This window comes from Orussus abietinus, unplaced genomic scaffold (genome assembly GCF_000612105.2).
Source record: "Orussus abietinus isolate OABI.00-Male unplaced genomic scaffold, Oabi_2.0 scaffold7, whole genome shotgun sequence".
Taxonomy (NCBI): domain Eukaryota; kingdom Metazoa; phylum Arthropoda; class Insecta; order Hymenoptera; family Orussidae; genus Orussus; species Orussus abietinus.
The window spans coordinates 2,209,697-2,237,287 of record NW_019394453.1 but is presented as its reverse complement, the minus strand read 5'-3'; the positions used below and the strand labels follow the sequence as shown (position 1 = coordinate 2,237,287).

The 27,591-nt window shown below is 49.4% G+C and overlaps 1 protein-coding gene across 2 annotated transcripts in view; it reads left to right on the top strand.

Moving 5' to 3' along the window:
• Positions 1 to 27,591, top strand: part of LOC105704113 (putative uncharacterized protein DDB_G0271982) — a 287,296-nt gene that overhangs the window by 124,239 nt on the left and 135,466 nt on the right. For both annotated transcript variants that reach the window (XM_012433061.1, XM_012433062.1), the window contains exon 4: positions 11,782 to 11,950. In XM_012433061.1, the coding sequence (XP_012288484.1) occupies positions 11,782 to 11,950 (169 nt within the window). The remainder of the gene's footprint in view (positions 1 to 11,781; positions 11,951 to 27,591) is intronic.

Genomic DNA, 27,591 nt, shown 5'->3' with positions numbered 1-27,591 from the left:
AGGAGAGCACGCGCTCAAATTGCAGAAACCGCGCGCCGTAAATGGGATGGAAAATGGAAAGGTCAGCCGTAAAGTCGAGTACTTGCAGTCACCGCGTTGGGTACTCACCTCCATTATTCCACTGATTCATGACTCACCGACTCATTACCTTATTGTGCCCGCGGAAAAATGCCGCGAGTCGTGGCCAAGCGATCTCTCACAATACACATAGTGATCACTCTTGGCATGATCGAGCCTTCGCGAGGTGTCATTGAGATTTCCACGATCTCGGCAATGACACATTGGCCGTATTGACCATATATCGATAGGTCAGTGCGAGTGCAGGTGACAAGTCAGAAGTCCCTCAAATCGAGCGATTCGAGCCTTACACGGCGATCCCACGAGACACCGAGTCGATGCGGAATTCCGCAAGGCTCTTCCGTAGGTCCTGTAATTCTAATCGACCGTAATTTCCGCATTTAGGTGGCCATGACGTCCAGCTTCGTCCCATTTCAAAAAACGGGAGAAAAATTACTCGCAGGACTTTTTTTCCACATATTTCCTGCATGCAGAAAGATCATTCACAGTCATACCAAGAAATGCAGCAAGAAATATGAACCCTTGAAAATGTGCCAGAAAAATTGTTATCCAGTAACATTTTTTTTATATCAACGAAAGAAAAAGAAGAGAGGAATAATTACATTCATCATTTTTGTTGTTGGTGCGATTATCCCTAGAGTAAGAGCAAAACTTGATCGGCAATGCCGTGCTTTGCTAAAAGTACAAATGTCTTTTTTTCCACGTGTCTGCCACGTACGTCACCTTGGAATAATTAATTATCAAGGCTAGGAATTCCCCAGGCGTGAAATTTAAACGGCAATCACTAACGGCCACTTTTTACCTGCCAGATTTCCAGGTGGAACGATCCTCCGATGAATTATCCCGACGTTTTGTCAGGATCTCCTGCGAGAGGAATGCGCCCACGTCCGGGAGAAATTCGGGGGTTATTAATAACTTATTATATCGGGCCACGGTAGTCGGGACTATTTCTAAATCCCCAAATTACCGACGGAGGATCGGGCGTGAAAAGAAAGGTACTTAATTTGGTGTGAATGCCCACTTTAATCCGAAGGCCCGCTGCGGACCGGATTCCGTGCGGCTTATAAGTACAAGGCAAGCTTAATCACGTGCCCATTGCTCGGTAATTCCCCCGATTTCATTGACGAATGATTTTCGAGAGTACCCGGGGCCTTCGAATAGCCTGGGGCCATCATTAAACTCGGATTCAGAGAAGACGTGCGAATGATGAAGTTATGGCCGCATCTCGATCGAGACCTGATTATCTCGCGGGTTGCGTCGATCAGCTGATACCTTTAACAGGCTCCATTTCGGATCAGCTGATTGCGCCGAAATCTCACAAATTGTCCTCGCAAGTTTCTTTCACGGCGTTTCGTAGCGCTCTAATCACACAAACTGTAAAATTTTTATTCGATACCGTAGTTTTTTAATTTTCGAAAATACCCAATACTTTCGCTATCCTATTCGATGATCTCAAAGATCGATCAGCTGATTGTTTTAACAGGCTCCATTTCGGATCAGCTGATTGCGCCGAAATCTCACAAATTGTCCTCGCAAGTTTCTTTCACGGCGTTTCGTAGCGCTCTAATCACACAAACTGTAAAATTTGTATTCGATACCGTAGTTTTTTAATTTTCGAAAATACCCAACACCTTCCCTATCATACTTCGATGATCTCAAAGATCGATCAGCTGATACCTCTCCTAGAAGGGCCCACTCCGAATCACCGAATCGCGTTTCATAGTACGGCTCTCCCGATACCTCCCTAAAATCTCGATACCCCAAACTGTGTGGAATTTTAATTTGGGTAGATACTAATTGAGAAGTCCCGACTAGTAGTCGAAAATTGACAAGAGACGTTCGGTTCGGTTTGGTGCGGGCTTCTGGTGGCCACCTAAGGCGGAGGTTGCGAAGGTGCTGATGGACGAGGCGAAGGTGGAGGAGGTCGATGGATTCCGAGGTCCATGATACGGTCGGTAATCGGTAGCGTGCACCCTGGTTACGGGGATCCGCGGAAGCGGTGCAAGTCATGCAGCCAGGAAGCCGCTGGCGGCTCCCTACTGTTTGCCGCCGGTGTAATATCATTATCATTCACTGAGTGAACCTTGTAAGGTTAATCAATTATTTGAGCTCTCCCACGGGAGCTCGCTCGGCACGGTAGCGGAGATGGTCGAGATCGCCGAGTCATCCGACTTGAACTCCTCGGTAAAACGCTGCTCGGAGCGCTCCGTTGTTTCACCCTTTCCAGATAATCGAGGCTACCGGTCTATCCTTTTCGTAATTCCACGGCTACGTGCCAGGAAACATCCTCGGAGAAGAGGAAGGATAATGCTTCCGACGCGGGTTGATGGATCAACGAGGAGAAGGCTCGAACTCTGCACGGATTTCTGGGCCAATCGATGAGCGCCATTTCACGCTCCCGGGTCATCTCGAGTATCGCACGCAGAATCCTCTCTTCAGCTATGATGGAAAAAAAAAAGAAAAAAATCGGACGTAAATCTCCCGCCCGTTACGAGCCGTCCTTAACCCAGCCGTGCTCGGTGCTAAACGCGTCGTAAATTTTCATCATCCTGGAGGGCTACGGCCACTTCTCGCCGATTCTTCAGGTGGATTCTTCAGGGTCTCGATAGGCCATCCGCGGCTTTATTCGCCTCCTTCCAAGGTTTGTGGCGGACTCGCTGGCTTCCGTCATCCTCGCCCCTCTGGTGGCGGCTAATCCTTGGCCGAGCCCCTTTACGCCTCCATTTTCAGGACTAAGGGTCATCTTTTATAAAAATCCACGATAAAACGGGAAATCGTCGTCTATGGCCTCTGTTTTATTACTCCATCTATTCGTTCAGCTAATTTTCCAAGCCTTGAACAGCCTCCTGGATCCTACCTCTGAAAAGGATTCGAGGACCTTCTTCATTTTCAGGACCAAGGATCATCTCTTATGAAAATTCACGGTGAAACAAGGAACCCTAGCTCCAATTTCCATGCACCTTCTTTCCTAAGTCCTCCACCCTTTCCTTCTGGAACCAACTTTGGAAGAGGATTAGAGGACCTCCTGGTCTCTTCTCTCGCTCAAGCTCGAGCTTCTTCGAGATAACCGGCGCGTTAAGGCGACGATAACGAGGCGCTCGTTCTTGCGTCCTTCCGTTCTTGCCGCTTGTCGGTCCGGTTGACGTTCAAATGTCATTTCCAACTCTCCTCGGCACACGCTCGTTGTCCGGCTCAGCTTCCTTATCGGGTCCTCAGAAGAGACACCGCCGCGGAAAAACGGCAGTCGGCCCATTTTAATCGGCTCTTCTTAGATATCGACGGCGAACACGGCGCCATATCTATATTCCGCCGTTAGTTTCCGATGCGGAAAAAGGCCCCGTTCCGCGTAAACGCGTTGTTAGGACCCCGCTCGTCGGCTTCCTCTTCGGGTCCTCGAACAGGTTCCGCCGGAGGATTCGCTGCAAACGAGCTCCCGGGAGCCGAGCCAAATTTCAATCCCACGTCGGCGCTAAGAAGACGCTGCTCCACCGCCGCAGCATCCTGCGGAAAAGAATCCCATTCTCCGTCGCAACGGTACGCGGCGTTGACGAATGTTTCGGCGGAGGAGCTCCTCCTCTCCCGTTAGAGTCGCCCATCCTTCCTGGCCATTCTTTCCGATCGGGGATTTTCTGCGGATTTTTTAAGTGACACTTCTTTAACGTCGTTGGATAAACTTTTAAATAAATTTTATTCCCGCGGTCTTACGCGACCGAGACAATAAAAAAACCTTGAAAAGGAATCACTCGTTAACTTAATGACACGTTTGAAGTACCACTAATTCTTTGGCTTTGCTTCTGAAATAAATGAGTTTCATCTCAACCTCGAGAGAGAGTTCCACGCGGCTTTTTTTCTCTTTTCCGCACGGAAGTTGCGCAATTTTTCAGCCTAATTTCAAGTCAATCCTCCTGTGACTTCATTCGATATCCTTATCGCGCATTTCCTGCAACGAATCGCGGTTTCAATAGCTCGATTCTATCCCCGGAATAAAAAACATCCCGCTGATAGATTCCCGACGCGGCGGTGATTTATCGCCATAAAGACGAATCTCGCGATTCCTCCGCACGTCGGATGCGTTACGGGAATTCCGCGGGAGTGCCGATCGGATCCTTGGATACTCGGTGGGCACAATGAGACGTGGTTCATGGGGACGAGGAAGCTCTGCCTAATTTCATGGGGAATTTGCAATTTCTTGCTCCTGGCCGTCATTACCGGCCGCAAGTAGCGGCTACATGCGACTTGCAGCTGCGTGCACTCCGCGGTACCTCTTTACTCAGAGATGCACTTTTCGATACGATTCTCCTATTATTGATACAAATGCCTGGCAGTAAAATCAATTACTGTCAAGTCTAATGTCGACCTATTGATATAATGGATTAATATCAGTCTACTAATCGACTGATATGAAAAATCTGGAAAATGGTCTATTTATGCCGCAATGTAGAAATGTGTATTTCTGCCTTCTACTCGCGATCATTTCAGAAAAATGGTCTTTCATGGTGGAATATTGTAATGTGCAATATTTTCGCCTTCTTCTAATCGCGAAGTGCGAACTCGAGATATGGTAATTTCTCAAGAGTGTCTATTTTATAGCGGAATATAAAAATATGCAATATTTTGGCCTCCCTTTAATCGCGAAGAGCGATTTCGAGAGACGGTAATTTCGCAAAAGTGGCCATTTTATGGCGTGATATAAAAATATACATTATTTTGGCTTTCCTTTAATTGCGAAGAGCGAATTCGATAAGCGGTCATTTCGCAAGAGTGGCCATTCTACGGCGCAATATCGAAATCTGCCATATTGCGAAAATGGTCATTTAAAGCTCAATATAATAATATGCAATATTTTGGTCTTCTTCTAATCACAAAGAGCGAACTCTTCGAGCATCATCTTCCGCGTCGCCGGTCCTCGGGAGGTCCTTTATATTGCTTTTATCTCGCCTTTCTTCTCGATCTCCGGTCTGCCTCCACCCTCCAGGCCGGCCGGCACAAAAGAGCTGACTGCGCGCACGCCCTCGGCGCACAGTGCATCGCGCCTATTCACCCGGCACAATGCGGCGCGCGCCGTGTACGCTCCACCGCGCATGCGCGTGTGCTGATCTGCGCGTACGGGTGCGCGCGACGCGGGTGAGAAGCGCCATCCGACGCTTCCTTCTCGCGCGATCGATGACACCTCAGAGGATTCCGACCCTGACGAGACCTGGCCCAGAACCGATTCTATAAAAGCAACAATTTTTTTTTATTAAATAAAAAATATCATAATAACCACAACAATCGAATGGAACATGATTTTTTATTAAACTAATGAAAGCAATGAGGATTAAATCGGCGTTTCTTTCCAACTTAAACATCATTCGTAAAATTTCCCGACAAAAATGTCGAGGACCAGCGGATGGACTTCGATGAATTTATTTCCGTAATGTATGACTTTAAATGATGATTAGGGAGAAGAAATCTTCAGGTGGTGGATATTATGAGACGCGCAAGCATCGCGGATGCGATCCGCGCTCGCTTGATCAATGACACGTTCCGGCGAGGGGAGTGCGGGGAAAAATCCGCACAGTGGGCGACCCGTCAAAAATCGCGGCGCATTTCTCGCGCCCACGAGGGCGGAGATCGAGGGCTTCCGTGGAGGCACGCGCGTAATGGTCCCGCGCGTGCTTAATAAACGCAATCTGTCCGCGAAATCGGCGCCGCGTGGGAGCGGCCGCGTCTTGGGAACGTCATTATGCCTTTTCGGGCGAGCGCGAACTTCCGGCTTGGAGAGTATTATTGATCTCTGTGAAGGTTTCAATTGATTAAACATACATTGAGAAAAGAAAAAAGAAATTCATTCAACCAAAGAAACATTTGGTTAATCGCAAGAATAACGATATGGCGGAAATAAATTGCGATAATTCCGAATAATCGCTGCATCCAATTCAGTTCATTCGAGTCGGATCATTTTTGAGTCGAGGAAATATTTCTTTGCCTCGAGAAAATTTCATTCTTTGCGAAGGCTCAGCGGTTTGGGCTGGGCGATGACAAGTCGGTCAGTCAGAGACCGCTTATATTTGTGTGTATATATGTATTATACATAAATATTAATTATATTCGATGCAGGTTCGAGTCCGCCCCCGGCGCCGTGGCCGACTTCTCGATTTTAATAAACATCGGCCTTGCCCGCGATATCATCGCCTGGCACATTCGCACCCTGCATCGAGGACCCCGTGGGGCCCAGAAGAGTGCTCTGCCCTCGTGCTCTCGCATAATCAATGACATCTTTACGAGGGGGCCCCATAAGTGAGCGGGTCCCGGTGCACGCCCGCGGGGGGAGGGCTCGGAGGACACCAGGGAGTGTCCGGTGCATGATAAATCTGTTGCGGCTTAATTCGCATCGGCCCGGGGTTGATGCACTTGGGCTCGAACTCGTCCGGCCCGCCCCCTCCCCCCGCGCTCTAAGATGCACAAGATGCACAAGATGCACCGAGATGCGCTCGAGATGACGCGGATGATGTCACGGGGCGTACCTCGACCCGATGCATACGCGCGAATCTTTCGATGAGCCCACTCCCTTGCCTCGCAGTGCCCCTCGGATGCATCGCCGATGCACCGACGATGCACCTCCGGTCTATCTCCCTCTTTTCTTGATTGCCCTCGGGCTCGATCCGGGGCCGTAACTCGTGGCGGCGCTTTCGAGTCGCGGAGAGAATCGAGCCGGTTTCGGCAGCGTGGGGGTTTATCTCCGACATGGAACGTTGGATTTTTTTTTGGTTGATATTTTCTAAATATCAAGGAAAAATCATCCGAGTTTCCAGCAAGAGATGAATTCAGTGTCATCGTCATCGGTACCATGTATCATTTTTTATAATGAGGAAACCTGGGAGGGCAATCGTGCCAGGACATTGCATTCAATTTCGGGATCGATTCGATGAGGTAAATGCAATTTGGGGCTTATTATTATTATTATTGGTCGTTATAGACACCTGATGACAATTCATTTCGATGAACCAATTTATGTCTTGAGCGATATGGAGTCGGTAGCTCGGGCGTTACTTGTAGCGGCATCCAGGGTGCATCGATGATGCACTTCGGAGGGTGTCATTTTGTTGCCGGTGGTGCGCCAGGAATTTGTGGCCCTTGTCGTCCTTTTGCGAGAAGAAGTCCTTTCAATGGAGGCGAGCTTGGAGGTAGGCCTAATTGGGCCCGAGGTAGTTGGCCAATTGGCGGGAAGTTGTCTCCTCGTAACGGAGCCTCGTAACGCTCCCGTTTCCCCGCAGGTGCCGCAGGGTTCCTGGAGGAAGACTGGTGGGAACGACTTCCCAGAAGTCGGCACTGCTCGGCAATAATGGCCGGCATAACGGGAGGCGGGAGCTGAAAACTCGGGGGGCCGCGCGAAAAGGCGACCACGAAGAGGACCTTCAAGACGACCGAATTTACGCGACGACTTGCGCACTAACGAAGCCGCCGAGCCACCGAATAAAGACGGCGGAATCGCCGTCATAAACTGCACCGTGTCGCCCGATTGAGACGTTTCGATCCAACTTGACGTCCGCTCTTCTTGTCGAGGACTCGTCGCGGCGGTCGAAAGGCTCCTCCCGCCTTGAAGAGGGATCGTCCTCGAAAGCTGCGCCAAATAGGGAAGGGCTTCTTCTTCCCTTCCGAGTCGTTCGATCGGTCGACCTCAGGGCTCGATTTGAAATCTGCTTTCTCGGCCACGTGGCCAAGTTCAAGGCTCTTCAGGCTCTTCAGGCGAATTTCAAGACCACGTGGACTGATCAAATTCAAGGCTCTTCAGGCTTCATAAAAAATTAGCAGCCACGTCTTCAGGGTTCGATTCGAAAACCGCCTCCTCAGCCACGGGAGTGGGAGTTGGCAAAAAAGTTGCCAACCGTGTCTTCGCAGCTCGATTCGAAAACTTTTTCTCCTACGGTCCCAGGACCCGCCAAGTTCAAGGCTCATCAGGGTTTCGTCAAAAGTTGGCAGCTGATGATCAACGCACCACCACCGTCCCGGGACGCGCTTCGACGTGGAAATGATTACACCACTCGAGAGGATACGAGTGGTCATTAAAAGCCCCACCTGAAATTGCGGTATCTCCGCGAAGAGGCCTGCCCTGGCACCACGAACTTCCGTTTTTTGCTCAGGCTTTCCTCGGGTTTATGTCACGACCGGGTAACAAGTTCCGCGAAGGAGTTTATTTTCCAATCTCTTTTTCGGCCCGTAAATTATTCCTCCCCCTCCCGCGAAATCCCTCAAGATGGACAATGGTACTCCTCCCGTCCAACCAACCTGAACCGCTATGTCATATTTTCAAAAATTCAGAGACAATCCCTGTTAATAGCGTTCACCACCAAAGTGAGGATGATTGAAGTAACCACCACGTTATCATTAGTCGCATTGCGGTCGACATGTTGATGAAAATTTAGAGGCGTAGCCCTCTTATTAAACATTTTCCCTACCGCTCTTCGGCACCATCTCTAGTCATCAAGCCCAGCTTCCCTGGACCGATTGCAGGGAAGCTGCGCGCTCGTCTGGCGAACTCGTCTCGAGTTTTTGCCAAGACCGACCCGGCTTAACCCGGCGATCACTTCGGATCGGCGATCCTGTCGATCCCTGTAATTCTCGACATTATATTTCCAAGTTCGCCGGAACGATCGTATGGGGTAATTGGCTGTTTGCATTTAGCGGTACCTCCCCAGAGTCGGGCCGTGCGTGCCGGCAGCTCCTCGGCCAACCCTCGACGTTATTACCCCGAAGAGCGACCTGGAAGCGTCCCTTGCGATCGGTCCAGAGGGCCAGGGTTCCTAATGAATGCCCTCGCCTGGAGAAATCGGTGAATCGATGAATAATCCCACTTAAAAATCCATCGGACGCTCCCACCGGTCCGTATTTCATTACCGCGCTTTTTCAGGGAGGTGGCGCAAGAAATGGCGCCACTCCCGAGTGGCACGGTCCTCGGTGTGTTCATGCTTGTCAGGGTTTCAAGTATCGAGATCTACCGTGGCCGAAGCAACCGCGAGTTATTACGTGGATAGTGTCATTAAACATTTTGCACGGTTCCTTTTTGCAACGATCGGCCACCGGCTCTCATACGACGCGCTGGGCGGTCTCCGGCCTCCTGCACCGTTCAAAATCTTTCGATATTTCGAACCCTTTCCGCTTCAAATGTATACCAAAACCAGAAACAGAGGCACTCGACATGTAAACCCGACGATTAGGTACACGGAATTCCGAAGAGTACCATTTTTACATGGGAATACCAACGAAAGAGTTCCTCGCAATTCCGAAGAAACGTTGTATCCAATTTCTTCCGGTTTATATTTTATATTTAATATTTCCCTGGGACCATTCAAAGAAATGTTTGTAAGGTTCAATGGAATTCATTTCTCTTGGCATTTGATAGCATTTGGAAGGATTTGATAATATCTCGTAGTGTTCCAAAGCTATTGATATCATTTCGAAGCGCTTGACAGCACTCAGAGCTTTTGGACTGATTTTTGCGGTAGAACTCATCGAGGGTGAGCAAAAGGAAATGGTTGGGCCTGCAAATTGGCATGAGTAATACCGTCGGCAGTCCTTAAAATTGCAGATAGGTAAAGCAATCGAGATTTCGCCACTCGGCGACCATTTCGTCCCCTCCTGGTCCAGCACTCGCACTAGAGACCTTTCCTCTCTGAACAAATCCTTCGGTGGAGTGGGTTAAAATAAAACGGAGCACTAACAAGAGCGAGCGCAATCACGTCCGCATATATCCGCTCCCGACGTACCATAAAGTGTCACCGTGATTACTCAAGCCGTAATTGTCGACCCGCCGAGATACAGGCGTCTCGTTCGAGCAGGAACGGGAAGAAAGAATCGAGTCCGAGGGGAAGTTAATGGACTCGGTGAAAAAGGTGTCGAAACGCTTTCTCGCTCCTGGCGAGGGCTCTTCCGCATGTTTGAAGAAATGAGATCCTAGGACCTCGGGATGCTGGGACGGTCCAGCCTCGATTCTGATCCTGCACCTCCTCCACCCTGATAAAAACATCTGGAAATACATAGGAAATACATAGAAGTGTTCAGTTCGTACAGTACTTATTTAGAAATTTCGCGCACAACTGCAGTCAGATTTCTGGACCGAGAGAAGAAATTCAATCACCCAGAGAGATACTTCTTTGAACAGTACCAAATGAGCTCAAATAAGTTGTCACAATTCCGAAGAAACGTCGCATACAATTTATTGAGGCTTTTTAAATTAAGTCATTTTTTTTAGTGCACCACATCCTATGCAATCTTATCAAATTCTCTTAAATGCTGATTTGGTTTGCAATCTCGCAAAGAGATGGCGAACCAAATCATGACTCTTACACATCCTCTTACTTTCAAGAATTTCGAAAATAATGGCGTCCACATTTCGCAAGGCTTCTTTCCTTGTGAAATTTCATGCGGAACTTTCTCTGGTGGCGGTCGATTAACCAATGATTTATGAGTTCACTGCTATCACTGTAATCGGCTACTGGGAGAACGCGCCGGGCTTCTCCGGTCACAACGCGGTTTCATTAGGAAAATCGATCAAACCTTTCATTAGCTATCGTCGATTACTTACATCGCTCGGTCTTACCTTTCGAAAATAGTTCGATTATTATCGAGTCGAACTCGCGGTGCAGGGAGAATTAAATCAACCTCTGACAAAGCTCTATTCTGGCCTTATCTCCGCCGCTCCTTCATTTTTTTCTTGAGTAATCGATGCGACGTTTATCCGGAATTATGATAACTTATTCGAGTGAAATCATTTATTCTTTGTATGAGAAATATATTCCTTTGGTACTTTGGTTCAATGAGTTTTTCTTTCTTAGTGTACGAGTCACACTCGCGATTTAGGTACTGCATTTCTCATCTGGACTGAAAACGGTGTCGGTAAGGAGAGCAGATCTCAGGATAGCCGGATTATCGTTCGATCAGCTATTGGATCTATCGGCTATTAGCTGTACAAGAGGCGGAGTAGGAGCAATGGGCAGCCAGATCAGCCGAACCTCGTGGGAACTGGTCGTGATTAGTCCACGTCAATAGCAACGCTAGTTATGCTAATTGCGCGAAAGCACTTGGGCCCGCTGCTACCAGCTTAGAGTTAGGCCGGGCTCTCGGCATCTCGAATGCAGCCCATCGGAGATGAAGTCCCGCTAAGCGCGAAGAGCTGAAGACCATAGCTGGTCCATCCATTTTTCACCGGGTTTCATCAGCTCCCGTTGTGCCCAAACTACGGGGCCAAGTCGTCCAAAACTTGTTTCGGACATCGAACCAGAGAATCGAGGAGGGTTCAGGAGAAAACCGAGGTCTGGACGTCCTGGAGGTCCAACTCCCTAGACACCTGGGCAGGTGCAACCCAAGGGGGTCATCACTCAAGAAGTCACCCATATAGGAATTCTTGATCATCATATGATGAGGAAATTCCATTTACAATATCCAGATCATTTACTACATGAATTGTCTACAATTACGCATATCGAAAAATAAATGTCAACAAAAATTGTGAAAGTGAGAAATGTGCGGAAGAATGGCGGTCGAGTGTTGCGCCTTACTCCTCGTATTGCGGCTCTATCAAATTTGGGATACTCATACGAATTGTCAAGTGAAATTTTTTCCTACCAATTTTCCTTTACCAATTTAGAATACACGTGTAGTCGGAAGCGTTGACGATATCTGTACATTTTTAACAGTGCATCTTTTTTCCCTTCGTGCTTGCAGGCGGCGGGCCCTCCGGTGCAGCTGGAACCCGTGGACCTGTCCGTGAAAACCCCGGTGGTACTTCAGGTGCCCAGGTACAGCCCAGCAGCCCTGATAGCCTCGGCCAGGAAAGTACCTTCGCCCTCGACGACCCCAACGCCGCCCCCGCCCTCGCTCTGCGCATCAACCAGTGAGTCATTTTCCCAATTTCACGTTTTCATATTTTCATATTTTCACATTCCGTCGGATGGGCCGAACCCGCTTTACCGGAAGAAAATTTGAAAAACCGCCGGAAATTCTCCCGGACACCCATCCGCGCAGGGTTACCGCGCCCGGCGTCGCTTAACCTCGGGCAGTTCGCCAGCCCTGCGAATAAGATTCTCGATAATTACTGGTCTCCTTCGACTCGAGAGAAGAATCCTGGCGATGTCGCAAGCTCCCGTGTTTTCAAGGTCAGCTCTACCAACACCGCTTTGTGCGATGGGGAACATTCCCCAAGGGCACCGCTCCCATCGGCGAGCCGGTGACTTCTTCTTTCCCTGATATTTAGAGGAATTGCGGGATCGACCATGTTTTCCCCTTAGCGACTTTTTTGGGATCGAATCCCGTGGAGAGATTTTTTATTCGTGATTTTTTCATGATTTTTAAATCATCATTCATGATATTTTTTCGTTTTTTATTCATGATTTTATTCCCGATTGAATTTATGATTTCTTTTTTCTATGATTTTTATCCGTGATTTTTTTATAACGAATTTTATGAACGTTGATAAGCACTGGCTGAACGCTGCGTGAACTTTTGAAAGACTAGGGATGGCCCCCTCCGGGTAATGTAAGAGTTTTAGGAAAGGGTTTCCTCCGACAGGTAGGGACTCTTCCTCGTCAACGTCGAGAAGGGGCATCCTTTCTCTCGGCGAGAAAATTGAAGTCACTTAGGGCGGCGATTAGCGCGCATATGAAAGCCCTCGGAAAAAGTTACGAGGTCGCCCTGGAAACTCTCTCCGCTCGTCCGGAGTGTGCTTTAATGGGCCGGGCTCTCTCGTAATTCTCCTTTTTTTCCTCCTCCCGAGGTACCTACTTAAGGGCACTAGGAATCGAGACTTCTTGCGCAACGATAATCACTCCTAAGAGTACATTCTAATTCCTCCCGAGCAAGACCTAATGACGGCTCTCCCTCTCTCCCTTTGATGGATCTTCCCGTTCTATTATTCCGCTATAACCATCACACGCATGTCGGGTCGAACTTCTACTCCCTGTTAAACGGTGAAATTTAATTCTCATGGTTAAAATCAGTAGGCGGAAATTTCTCGCCAAAAATCTAACAACTTCCTCCGTCCTAATTATTAACAATCTTCAATAACGACCGGCGAACCTGATCGGCTCGCTATATCGCCGATGTAAACCCACGTTTTTCATACGAAATTAGTAGATCCGAGATAGAAGTCCTGGATTGATATTTCGGAAAATTCATAACGACTAAAAATTCTCTTTCGATTGACCCCACCAAGATCAGGTCCAGCTCTTCCTCCTGGAACCCCATCATCTCCCGATAACCCCCGATAAAGGTTCGATCGTTAAGTCGCCAACGTTGGGACTCCTGGTTCCGACTCGCGGTTTCCGCGGGCGATTTATGACTTATTATCAAGAGGGGGTTTCGCCCGTGTTTTCGCGCCATTAGTGCGCATTGGTAGCCCGTTTTGCCAGCGAGTAGCTCGTAATTTGCCCGCGTAAGTGGCCGGTACGCTCCCCTGTGCAACGAGCGGTGGTATCGGCGGACAGGGGGGGCATTTAAAATTCCACGCCCCCCGTAAATGGGAGAATTCTGCATTATGAACTGGACGAAACTGCCGGTTTACTGCCCCGCGTAAACCGCGTCGGAGGTATAGTGGCTCGTATCGCGCGTTTACGGGTTAATTACGGGAGAGTCGCCCCCTTGTCCATCCCTGAAAGCGATACGTGCGTATCGGGAAACGCCGAAAGAGCCGCGGTGATTAATGGCGGTCGTTAATGCGCTTTTCGCAGGATGCACCGGATCCGCCTGGTGCATCCGAATCCAGCAGTCATGCAGCGTCTCGTAAATCCGAGGAAGCCCTCCGCGGCCGATTCGAGGATTATGGAGAGCGCGTTTAATGACTGCCTAATTATTATCCCGAGGTACTCTCCACTCTGGGGTGCCTTTCCTTGGCAGCGATATAAAGGTAATACTTTGTTATTAACAATGTAGCGGCACACCAGCTAGTAGATGTCGTTCCTAGGAGGGACGTGGATGACATCTACCTGGTATTACATATGTAGAAAATGTAATTCCAAAGTGTTAATTGTTCATTTTTACTGGATTATCAGATTTTTCATTTTTCGGTTCCTAGAGCTTTTTTGGGGGTCTCGCATATGATTTTCTCTGTAATTATATCTGTTTTCCGCTGCTCATTCGGCTTAGGGCCCTCCGTCGAAGAATCGGTGGAGGCGCTTTAAAGCTGGACTTTTCGCGACACGCCCTGGGAGAGGATACGCGAAAGCTCCGAGGCTCCGAGGGTCCCCCACCTGGACGCGCGGCGTTCCTTTAATCCGCGACATTCTATTGTTTACCCTCTCGCGGATGGGCGGATGGGCAGAGATGGGCAGATAGGTGGATATTAAAGTCCGCTCCACGTATCCGCGTTGCGCTCTTCGCGCGTCCATAAATCCCGGCGAGTAGCCTATCGGAAAATTCCTATCGTACGTGGATACCATATACGCGGGGCCGAGTCGGGCTGTGACGCAACCAAAAATTAAACGCCTTGGGAAATGCACCGGGACTTCGATAGAGGCAGAGGTGGACGCGCGCATCGGGAAAAGGCGGCGCCTTAAGGGGCGTCGTACTTGCTCAACTAGACGGCGATCCTGGTTAGGTTCGACCCCTCTTAATTTCTCGGGTCGACGTTCAAAATGAAAAGTTCGGGAGAAAACATCCCTGAACCCCAATTTCATGAAATCAAGGTTTCATCGAATTTTTTTAAGGAAAATCCCGATTATGTTCGACCCCCCTTGACTTCTCGATTCGACGTTCAAAATGAAAATTTCGGGAGAAAACATCCCTGAACCCCAATTTCATGAAATCAAGGTTTTATCGAATTTTTGCAAGGAAAATCCTGATTAGGTTCGACCCTCCTTGACTTCTCGGGTGGACGATCAAAATGAAAATTTCGGGAGAAAACATCAATGATCTTCGATTTCGCTAAATTAAGGGATTATCGAATTTTCCATCGTGAGAAAAATCGATAAGAAATATTGTATAGGGTTCAAAGGCGATTATTCCCCTTGGGGTTTTTCCTGGATCCGTTCTCCTTTCGGGAGGAAGAAGACCTCATCGAGTCTGTTATCTTTCCGTCGCGATTCATCAGCAACGATCTGGGCGGGCCGCTCGCGTCAGAGGCTCAAATAGCGGCGCTTAGGTTCACATTCCGCGCATGAAAGGGATATAATTAAGGACATGAGCAGCTCGAAACGGCACTTGCTTTTTGTCCCGCCGTCGCTAATTACCCTTCTAATGCTCGACGCCATAGCCGAGGGCGCCATACGTACATTAGCGGCGCCTCATTATTCCTACGATCACCGTCGCCGCGACGTCACACTCCATCACGGCGTCCTCGATGACTCGCGCTCACGAATTCGTCCCACTTGGAGAAAAAGAAATTCAAGAAACGTTCTCGGTGGAATGGAAAATCACCCGTAGGTATGATTTGTCGTTCTCTAAACTGAGGGAAAAAAAAAAGACAATAATGCGTCGAACCTAAGAAAATTTTTTTTAATTCAAAGTGATTTTTTATTCTCTCAGTGCATCATCACTGAGTACCCTCCATGACTTCAAATTCTCTTCCCGATGAAAAATCCTCTCTTGAACGGACTTTTGACTCGGAAAAGGTAATCGTGGCGAATAAACGCGTTTCCTGGATTCGCGTGATTTTCCCGAAGGATGGGAAAACCAGAGAGCCCGATTTTCCGGAGTTCCCGAGGAAAACGGAATTTCTCTCTTTCTTTCTACATTTCTCCCCGAGTCGTGCGCTGATGACGGATAGCGTTTCGTTTGTTGGGAGTCAAGCCGAGCAGAGGCTCCCAGACTTTGATTGTCTCTGATTAATTACTCGGCCCGTTTCTCGAGCTTCCGCCGGCATGTCGGTGATCCAGATAACGCGTAACAGTATTACCGGGAGGGATCTTTTTGTCTCCAGGCTGAGACGTCGCGAGAGGGAAGGGCGTGTGCTGGGAAAAGGAGAATAGCCTTGCCAATTTTCTCGGCAGTAATTCTTTCCTCGTAATCTCCCGCAAGACACCATTTCCGACGCACTGATAAGACGAGAGATGACCCCTAAGGATTTTCCGCATTTTTCCTCACTCCCGTTTCCCACGCTTTATCGAGTTTCCATGCAAAATCATGATTTTCCCTAAAAATTAGAGGGAGAGGAAATTACAGAAATTATTCCCTCGAACAAAATATACCGAGTTATATGTCAGGATTAAACTTGTTGCAGTTTTAAAGAAATTCCCAGAGTATATTTCTCTGAACGGAAGGCAAAAATATCTCTTCGGGGTAATTACATTTTCTCTGTAGCAATACCCTGTTACTCTTTCCAAATGAGCATTATTCAAAGAAATCATATTTTTCGCGGCCGATATGAAATTTTTCTCCTCGCTCTATCTTGCCTTCACATTAAGGGATTTTTCCCCTTTATTAGACCCTTTTGCAGAACTATTGCGGTAACGCTTAATTTTATAATTTTCTACCGTTTGCGATCGATCCCGATGGCTCGGCCAGATCGATCCAGATAGATCAAGTTGAATGGCAAACCGATTGCCGTGGCCTCTCGAGGCCAAGACGAGTAGCAATAGGCGAGCGGTCATATCGCGCTCGGAGCACTCTGAGATAGGATCTGAGATCGGGCCCTGGTGTTTCTAAACTGCAGATTATAGGCGATGGGGCTCCCCGCAGCAATGCAGCCGATGCAAGCGATGCAGGCCGTGTGCTCGGGACCGAGACCGACCCCCGGCGCAATATGCACCCGCCACTGTCGGCAGATAAGACTGATAAGCCGAGAAAGCCCCCTTTGTGGAGGCGTTAGCCGGTAGCACCGAAGGAAGACCCGCGTTTCGTATCTGGTTATCACCTGACTCCGAATCCCTTCCAATAAACCCAGAATTGTGGAATACACACTAATAAATTCGCGGCTATACATATTTGTCAGGTAACTCAAGAAAATTTCTTAAAGGCGTAAAACCATTGACCGTAATCGTGTAAACTATATTGCAATATTGTAAACTATATTTGCATCGTATATTAACGATTGTTTTACATATGTATATATATAACGTCTTATTCAACTTATTATCAACGTCGATGTTAACGATTATTTTACGTACATGATCTTGATCATGATTTTGATTTCATGTTACATGGAGTTCCGATTCGTGATAAGCCGCGCCTGAGACGCGCGATCGAACCGTTCTCTCATAGGAAAAAATACGGTGGTCCCACGTGGGGCTTTTAAACCGAGTCCCGTAATGATTTAACGAATCGCAAGAAACATTTACCCCTCGTGCCGATTGCGATTCCCCCCAAGTGGTTCTCGCGATTGTTCCCTTAGGAGGAACCACCGCGACTCGGCTTTCATGGCTCGGAGTAAAGTTCATTGCGTTCATTCCCAGCCACTTAAAAGCAGGGGGCTCATCTTCCGTATGTAACTTTACACTTGCGCACTTAACACTTCTGAGTTCCCGTAAGAGGACGGGGACTCCTCCCCGAAGGAATAACTAGGCATAAACAATTAATTAAGAGTGTAGTAATAATTTCTAGTGCCACGGAAGGTGTTCATCAGATCTCGATTGTAGTGAAAACTGCCCCGAGAAAAATCATTCATTTGAACTAAAGGAATATTTTCTTTATTCATATGTCATTTTTTTTGCTTTAAATTTGTTTACTGATATTTATGATATCGTTGATAAGAAATAAAATCTCACGGGTGTCAAGACCTCCGTTATGAGATTGTAAAGCTTGAAAGGATTCGGTGCCCCAAGAAATGTTTCATGTACAATTCACTCCTCCGATGCCACTTTGACATCCTTTTAAGTGACTTTAAGTGAAAAGTGGGAAAGTGGCTGATATTATCCCAGAGCCCAATATCCGCGGGACAACGACCCAACTCTCTCCGTAATTAAATCAGTTATTAACAGAATATCCCGGTTATTATGATGATGGGTACCCTGCTGTTTCGATTAATACCGGCGACGGTGTACGACATGGTTTGCCGAGATAAGTACGTCTACGCCACCCAGGGGGCAAAGTGAACGTTTTACCCGGCGGTCGCGAACGTGCGGCGAATTTTCGAACGTGCCCGATTGTGCAAGCGAGATCGATTGCGAGAGCAATGACAGTTCTCCTAAGTCCGTTTAGCGATGATTCTTGAACTCGGCCCCCCGTGAAAAAAGGTTGCCAGAACGTTGGCCAACTCGAGCCATATCAAAGGGACCTGCGACCGGTACGAGTCGTAAAAGGACCGACTCGACTCGAACTTGATCGAGGTTTCTCTTCCTCTTCGGCAACTACGGTCGCGCGGAGCGACGAGTGCTGAGAGAAAGAGAGAAAAAAATATATATATATCTTTTTTTTTCATATGAAAAAGGATATTTTATCAACGCTAATCCTGGGACTCGGGTGTCCGGGTTGTCTCTTTATTTACGACGTCTTGACACCCCGCTGGATGTTACATTATACCCACGTGTAACTATCCGGCTCCGGCATAATGCCACTCGTGTTCTCCGTGTACGAGCCTCTCTTCTTGTTTCAAGCGATCCGACTGCCGATGGGTATCTGACGTTTATCTCGGGGCGCGAGTTATCAGGCCGGCTCCTGCTTTTCTGGAACCTGTCCAGAGTGACGACCTCGTCCCGAGGGATGCCGCGTGACGAATTTTCCTTTCCACGTACGGTAACTCGATTTCAAGATCTCGAGGACGTGAATTATCTTCACTTCCCATACCTCGCGTACTGTATAGATAATGCAATCGGATCCACTTCGGGGACAAATCCTAAAACTCTATCAGCAATCGTCCTACGTGACGTGAAGAGGACGTGAAAGTGGTATTTCAAATTTCCACAAAGAATTTTTCAAAATGTCTGTATATAAATTATTTTTTACAAACTCAAGGGCTTGTACACGTCATTATATTGGAAATCTCGGAGATTGGTCATTATCAAATTTCTAGCGATTATAATTATTTTCACGCCGTGTGGCATTTTTGTATCTCGTGGAAGTGTCATACCTAAATTTTTTATCATAACGAGAGCGTGGATATTAAACGAGGATTTTCCGCAGACTTGTAACAAATTCCTCGAGGTTGTGCGCTAAGTCGATAAGTGGTGGATCGCCGGGAATCCCTGCGGCCTCGCAATCGGCGGATCCAGTGGACGGCGCGATCGGGCCGAGATCCGCGATTTGCGATTCGCGATCCGCGATCGCCGATGATCGATACCGGCCGTCACGCACGCGCGTTCGCGGCAATTAAGCGCTTACACTAATCGTCCACGTTACGGTATGCACGCTTCGTCTAAGTGGGTGCATCTCCGGGCACGTCGGGGGCGTGAGAAGTGCCTTTTGCCCTCCGACCCCGGCAGACCCCTGAGAGGGGCCTCACCGGTCGCACGTCACACGTCGTGAGGCCCCGATACGACGTGGATAGACGTAGATAAGGGCCCCAGATAAACGTATCCTCGAAATTTCAGAGGGCCAGCGCCGATAACAACGTTGATAGACGTAGATAAGGGTCCCAGACAGGTGAGGCCTAAAAATTTCAGGGCCTTGATAGTGACGTGGATAGACGTAGATAAAGGTCGCAGCTCCGATGGCGACGTGGATAAACGTAGATAAAGGTCCTAGACAGGTGTGCCTTCGCAATTTCAGGGGCGCAGTCTTGATAGCGATGTGGATAGTACGTAGATAAACGTAGATAAGGGTCCCAGGCAGGCGCGTCCTCGAAATTTCAGGGGCCCGGCCCCGATACGACGTGGATAGACGTAGATAAAGGTCCCAGATAGGTGCGCCCTCGAAAATTTCAGGGGCCCAGCCCCATAGCGACGAATGGGAGGTGCGAATCCCGTTGTCTAGGCGGGAACGACTAGGTTCCCTGCGGTTCGCCGGCGACCTCGCCTCGTGGGAACGAGATTCAATTCTTCCTCGAGAAGCCGAGGATAGCGACGATTCCTCGAAACGGTTTCCCTGGGACTTTTACACCCTGGGAAGGGTCGAGGGGATAGGAGAAAGTAGGTCCTTAAAGATAGTCGGAGGACGCGCGGAGAGGAGCTCCTTAAGGTGGCACGAAAGTGACATCCGAGGGGTCAGTCGTTTATGAAACTTTTCCCCGGACTTATTGTACCGAGTCGTTGGAAATTTTACCACGTCGATCCTAAAGCTCGAAGGAAAGTGCCAACATCCATGAAATTTCTTCTTCTGTATTTCTCTTTATTTGCAAAATTTACAAACGCTTATATATTAATTTTAAAAATATTTTCCAAATACAAGATGTTCCCTAGTCATAAATCCGAACTCGTCACACTTTTGATATTTTCCGCGTTTCCGAAGCCTAGGATCGAAATCAATTTTTAGATAAGGAGAGGAGTGTTTTACCGAGGTCGATTAAATTTCTCACCGCCTTAACCCGTCCACCTGTCTCGAGAAAAAGGAAATAAGGTCCATGGGGGGCCGGAGGGTAGGGCGTGTCGGGGCCTTGGAGGCCCCCGGCGGGGGCCTCCTGGTCGGTCCCTTTGGCGCGCGTTTCCTTCCTGTATCGGGTTCTCCGCCGGCTCGAGATATCCGCGGTAGGAGTTAACCTTTCAGGAATGACTATTTCACGGCCACTTCCTGGGTTCAACGCTCGTACGATTCCTATGCAGGTACCGGGCCGCGGAGGAGTAGACCGTTCCCTTGTAGCTAGCCGTGTTCTGCGTGTAGCCGCTCGAGCGCGGGCCCAGGATCCAACGCATTCAGGCTGTGCTTGCATAATATTAGACCTTATGCAACCTGCCCTTCCCACACTTATCACTGCCTCTTCCTTCCCTCCCCCCGGGTGGCCGAGGGGCCAGGTGGAGTGGGGGCGTCGAGGGGCCCGCGAGCGGTGCCCTTGGCGCCGCCGCGCTGCCTCCGGGGCCCACGGGCCCAGGGGGGGAAAGTCAGCGGGGGTCAGAGCGGAGATGCTCCGCGGTAGTGTCGGGCGGGGCTGCTCGCTCACGACTTGAACTATCGCACGCCCCCACTAGCACCACCATCCACCTTCGGCCGAGCTCCTCGGACCGTTTCTCGTCTGGACGTAGCGGGGCCCGATGCTTACCTACTCACTTGACGCGGACCCCGACCCGAGAGGGCCCGGATCTCAAGGTTGGCGCTGAGGTTCCTGAGGTCGCCGATTTCGGGGGCGATCTGGCCCGGGGAATGGGGCCTTATCACGGGTGGAGAGAGGTGGGGTGATGGTTTCTGATTTTCCCACTGGGAGTGTTATGCTTACCTACTAACTTGAGGAGGGCCCAAATCTCATGGCTGGCGCTGAGGTTCCTGAGGTCGCCGATTTTGGGGGCGATCTGGCCCGGGGAATGGGGCCTTATCAGGGGTGGAGAGAGGTGGTGTGGTGGTTTCTGATTTTCCCACCGGGAGTGTTATGCTTACCTACTAACTTGACGAGGGCCCAAATCTCATGGCTGGCGCTGAGGTTCCCGAGGTCGCCGATTTCGGAGGCGATCTGGTCCGGGAAATGGGGCCTTATCAGGGGTGGGGAGAGGTGTAGCGGTGGTTTCTGATTTTCCCACCGGGAGCGTTATGCTTACCTACTAACTTGACGAGGGCCCAAACCTCATGGCTGGCGCTGAGGTTCCCGAGGTTGCCGATTTTGGGGGCGATCTGGCCCGGGGAATGGGGCCTTATCAGGGGTGGGCCTTACTGGAGGTGGTAGTTTTTTATTTTCGGCACCGTGACCGATATCGTAGCCTTATGCTTATCTATCCATTTGACGTGGGATAGGGCCCAGATTTCAAGGTTGACAAGTCCCTTCCCAAAGTCGCCCACTTCGAGACCAACTTCAGCCCGGACCCCTTATCACGAGGATGACCTCTCCAATTTTCTCATCCACTGTTTGACCGTTATCGCGACCCAACCATGGCAGGTGGGCCTTCTCGGTTTACCTGGTGGAGGTGAGTTCCGCCGAGAGGACCGATAGCGGGCCAACCGGGACGGACAGCTGGCACGCACGGGACGTGCGAAAAACCGCAAAAATATCCCGCTTACACGGTGTATCGTAAATTGTCCATCATAATAATCGTATTATCGTGGCGCGTTGCCGGCGTCGTGCCGGGCTACGTGGACAGCCTAATTGGCCTATTTATATGCGAGGTACTCGTCTCCTCGGATATGGCGGCAGCGCCGATGAGTCCCGAGAAAGGAGGTGCATCTCGCGGTGCATCGCTCGGTGCATCTCGGCGGGGTCAGCATTTTACCCGGAATCTCTTGAATTTATCCACCCACGTTGGCCCAGCGATTCCCTTTTCTCGATACCCCGATGACGATTGGACCCCGGGAAATTTTCAACTCTTATCTGCAATTTAGTTGCAGCTGCCGAATGCACTTGTCATGGACGAAATTTCCAGTCGGCTTTTCCAGGCCGCCAGGCGACTGGCTCGGGTTCCGACATCGGTTTTACCTCTCCAGTCTCGCTTCTGCAATAACAATCTGAGTCACCCTCGTAAACTTGGTTCATTGACAACTTGCGTTATTGTCTATCTGGACGCGATCAGCTGACTCGAAGGGGCCGGGGTTACGAAAGTGCAGCGCTCGGCTATGCTCGGCTATCCTCGGCTTCGCTCGGCACGCATCCCGGCGCCGCGGTGGACACGGTGTCGAAGGTTAAGATCCCCCGATAATGCGGAATTCTGATTTAAGCCCCATTTGATCGGCAGTTACAAGTCGTATTTCACGCTAAGATCTCTTAAGTCTCACCTTTATTCCCGATAATCTGAGTCATCGGCGTAAACCAGGTAAATACCGGTGGACATTACTGTCGAGCTAACCCCGGGAGCTGCCGTGTTGAAATTCCACCATCGCTCCGTTGCATACACTTTTCCCTGTAAAATAATTCCATAACCCGAGAAGAGGCATTCATCTAACCGACGGAATATTTCATTGAGTAGTACCAAAGGAAATAATTAATTCAATGAATAATTATTTGACTGAAACTGAAATAAATTGTCACAATCCCGAAGAAACGTTGCATCCTATTTATTCCAGTTCACTTGGGAAGGATAATTATTCTAGGAATTAATTCAATACTTTTTTGGTACCATTCGAAGAAATATATCTTCGGTTAGTTTAATGTTTTCGTCGGGACTAAAACACCTGCCTTTATGTCAACTTTGAAAGTATTTCCCTGGAATCTAGTCCCGTTTCTAGAATTTATATACACTCGGTGTATAGAAGGAATTGGTACTTCATAGCCGATGCACCCACTGGTGTATTATCAGGATGCAGGCCCCTGAACTTGACCCAGTAGCGACTCCCGAGTCTCTCCCATTTCTCTTCTTTCTGGCGAGGATCTTCTCTCGTGCAAATCTTCCCGGTAGATGCACTCGTTTTAAAGATAAAACATTGATAGGTGTTAACACGTGAGCGATTTTCGATAAGGGGTCATTTTCATATTAAAAAAAAATTCCCCGCGTTCCTCATCCGAGCGAGAAAGAACGTTTTTTCTCCCACCGAGTTTGATGCCGATGCCATCTAGCGGCTCAATTCATCGTCCTCACTTTGGTGGGGAATGCCGTTAATGAAATTACCCGTGTCGATGTATTAAAATGTTTATTTTTATTATTAATACGCGGATAATTAAGCGTTTCACGCCGTGGCTGCTCATGACGTGCACCTAAGATTGCAACGCCTCTAAATCCTCATCAACACGTCGCACCGCGACGCGACTAATGATAATGTCGCCGCGACGGCGACACCGCGGTGACGTCTTGGCGCACGTCGTCTCTATACGATTGCATCTGCCATATGTCGTGCGTAAAACCTGCGTGGAGTAATTTTTCCGGAGTTTTCCTCTCTCGGCGTTAACACGTGTCGCGCATAAAACCCGCGCATTGTGCCCCTTTTCCCCTTTCTCATTTCCCGAGATTTTCCACCGTCTTCGGCGAGGGTCCCCGCGTTAAAAAGCGCCTCCGCTCCTAAGGGAACAGACCTTAATCGTTTATCCATAGTTTACGTTCCGCATGCGGGGAAAAATTCTGATTTACCGTGAGACATTATCTCGCCAATGTCTCCGCATAAAGAGAGCCTATCCAAGATGCCTGTGCAGGTGCTCGCCCGAAGGAACGCGGAATGCACGCGCGGAGGGGTCGGCAGGGTCGTCTTCTTCGAGACTTTCCTCGAGCTTTAGCGGGGAAATTTTGGCACGGTATTTTTGGGAACGGTGGTGACGGTCCGAAGATAGTCGTACGGAATGATCGCCGATAACAGATATTTATGTAATCGCGAGCCGATGGGGCACACGAAACGATTGCCAAAGATATCGATGAATCGGTTCGGCCGGGTTGACATTTTTTTTTTCTAAGGTCTAATCAGGAACTTTGAGAAATTTCAGCGTGAAAATTTTGGTTAACGGCAGTGAGGGTACGAAGATAACCCGAGAAGTGCTGGCCGGTAACGGATATTTATGTAATAGAGAGTGGCGAGCATCTATGAGGCGCACAATACGATCGCCATAAATCTCAATCAGCTGATTCTCAGCTCTGATCGATCCAGCAGAGGTCGGCTGCGAAATCCCGTCGGCTCGCTATTTATCGCGCCTCCACCAACTCGGTGGCGAGGATTCCACAAGGATCCTTCGCGGTTTCGTCAGGGTACCCTGGAGGTTCCCAGCGACGTCGACCAGTCTTCGAGTTTGACGTTCCAAGATGGTCTCACGAAACATACGGGACTGACAAATTTGACACGAGTGAAATTTCGATGGGTCGATACGCGTCCGGGATGAATGGGAGCCGGCTTGAAAAATGGCACAAGACACAAAGTCCGGTCGTTCCCTACGGGGTCTTCTTGTGTGGTCTACCATCGTTCCCGGCGCCTGGACCAAAACGAAATGGTACCACCTTTTGAGAGGAGGTTTAGCCTCCGAGTGGCACTGCAAGTAATCAAAACTTGTGATATTAAAATTGACGAGCACCTCTTCGAGGTGCTCTTCGAGGTAGTCTTCAAAGTAGTCTTCAAGATACTCCTAACGTCCCGAAGCTCTCGCAGGGGTTGGTCCACCGCCCTCCTCCTCAAGAACCGAAGTATGATTTACGACTTCCTTCTGTCTTGACCATCGGCGGGCCCGCCGTGACCGGAGGCTTGACCCTCCCGGGCGCGCCGGTGGTTTGCATATTCGCCGGCAACCCGGTGGCGGATATACATCATGCAACCGTGGTCGCAGGTCGTGGTGCAAGTGCACAACGCCGCACGGAGGGTACCCTCCGTTCCCGCTTATTCGTTGTCTCTCGCTCCACCCGGAGACTCACGATCCGGCGATAGCTCAGGTGAATTTGCATCCGTGGAATCCTGGCGTGGGCCGGTCCGGCGTTGTGGAAGACACGCGGTGAACTATGCCAGTGCCTCCGGCACCGCCGATCGCGGCCCCCGGGGGCACGGAATCCCTAGGACCCCTAGGGTCCCTGAAGCCCCTCTTGCGTCGAGACGGCGCCACCCTCTGGCGCTATCGGGTTCGTTTCGATCCCTATCACCCCCCATCTTGAGCCCCTTCAAGGCCGGAAGACGCCATGGATCATCCGCGACCTTCTCTCCCATTTTCGAGCCCGCTAAAAGGGATCCCGTGCATTCGGCTCCGCCGTAAGGACTTCCTGTATTGTTGCATCTTATCGGATAGATCGCAGATACGGCACCTCTTCGCCGGGGTTAGAACTAATAGACCGCCTTCGTGCAAAGCCGCGGCGTGCTCCGAGACACCTAGCGCCTCGCGCCATCTACATACGGCACGATCTCTCGGGGGTTCCCATGGGTTCCCATGGGCGAGAGACCCTCGCCGCGAGGATCGTCCTCCCGGGTCCATCTCTTATCGCGAGCGGCACGGTACCGCCGATTTATCCCTCTCCAGAAACCGGACCCCTGGATCTCCCACCCTGTTTCGCCCTCTCCGCACTTCTAGATTATGCGCTCTATGTCGTGCTGAAAAATAATTCGGTCATGGGGAAAAGTCATATCGGCACGTGTAAGCTGAATTGTATCGCACAGAAAGGTCCCTCATCCATGAACAGTGGAAAAATCGGGTCTGGATAAATTTCATCTATGCACCTAGTTCTATAGTACTAATTTCACGGGATGCTGATTCCAACATCATTGAACATTCGTTCTTAGGTCATCCTCGTTCTCTGATTATATTAAATCTCATCGGTTTTTTTATTTCTTTTTTTTTTATGCCGGTCTTCCAATAGGCGAACCGGGTCATTGGTGAGCGACCATCGCATCCCTTCTTTTTTTTTCTTTTTCTTTCTTTTTTTCGCGAGTGACTCGCTAATAACCCACGTCGGCGCCGTGACGAATTTACAATTACCACCGAGGTAGCCGTCGTTACTAGGAGTCGTGATTACGGCTCGGTTCCCGTTGCCGGACCCTCTGACCACTTCCCACGAGCCGCTGCTGGCCGAATACATTCCGCCGCGGGTATTCATTCCGGCTCGCCCGAATATGAGAACCTCCAGGGAGAGATTCCTCGCCATGGGCACCTCCCTCCAAGAGTGCTCAGCTCACGCGAATTAGCGGATTTTCTTACGGATCCGCCGCGAATTACGGCCGATTCGCGTGACCGTACCTAACTCGCTTCTCTTGCGCAATTGATACCGACAATGATGCGTTTCTTTCTCCGATTTCGGGTACCCTTATGTACGGATGCATGTAGCAATTTATTGAGAGAAAATCCTGATCGATGATTCTGTATTAATTGCCTCGCGATCATGTTCCGCAACAATAGGCCGAGATAATTCCCTGCGGCAGATTTGTGATAACACAAGGTGCGGGGCAAATTGCCGAAATTCTCGATAATGGTGCACTTTTGCAGTGCATGATCGATGATCCTCGATTAATCATATGATGGTTATTAAACAATTATTGCAAATGTTAAGGTATGTCAACGATATCCTGCACCATCCCCCGTAAAAGTCCACGACGTCCACCTGGGTTATCACACCTCGTTGCCGCGAATCCTTCACTGTATGGAAAGAAATGAGAAAAAGAAAATCCCTCACATCTGCAGCCTAGTCTTTGCTACTTTTTCCTTCCCCTGATGGCCGGAGAAGATGTACAGTGGATTCAGAAAGGAAAACGCGCATTGCACTCGTGCCAGGAGTCCGCCATCTGTTGAAAAGACACTTTGTGTGCGCCAGTTTTGCGCCGTGTCATTCCCGCCGGCAAGAAAGGCCACATATAACACAGGAATTCTCCAGCACAGAATGTCACGTGCGGGACTCGTTATTCATGCTTCTTGTAGGTAAAGAGGATCCGGTCTCGTCTATTCGCGAATGAATTTCACCGGGGAGTCGATCTCGGCGGCCGCAAAAAGAGGAAAGGGCGGGACCGAGGGACTTCCTCGGTCATTTTCTAATCAGCAACCCGTCGCTCCTTTGGCAGGGGTTGTTTAACTCGGCAGCGGAATCAGGAAACGTGGAATCGGGCTGATTTTTCAACCCCTCGTAAAAATGACGATTTTACCTCCACAAGTTGCCGGCCCCTTCGCACGCGAAAATTCGAGTGTCCGGGACTGATATAACAAGATATGACGAGATC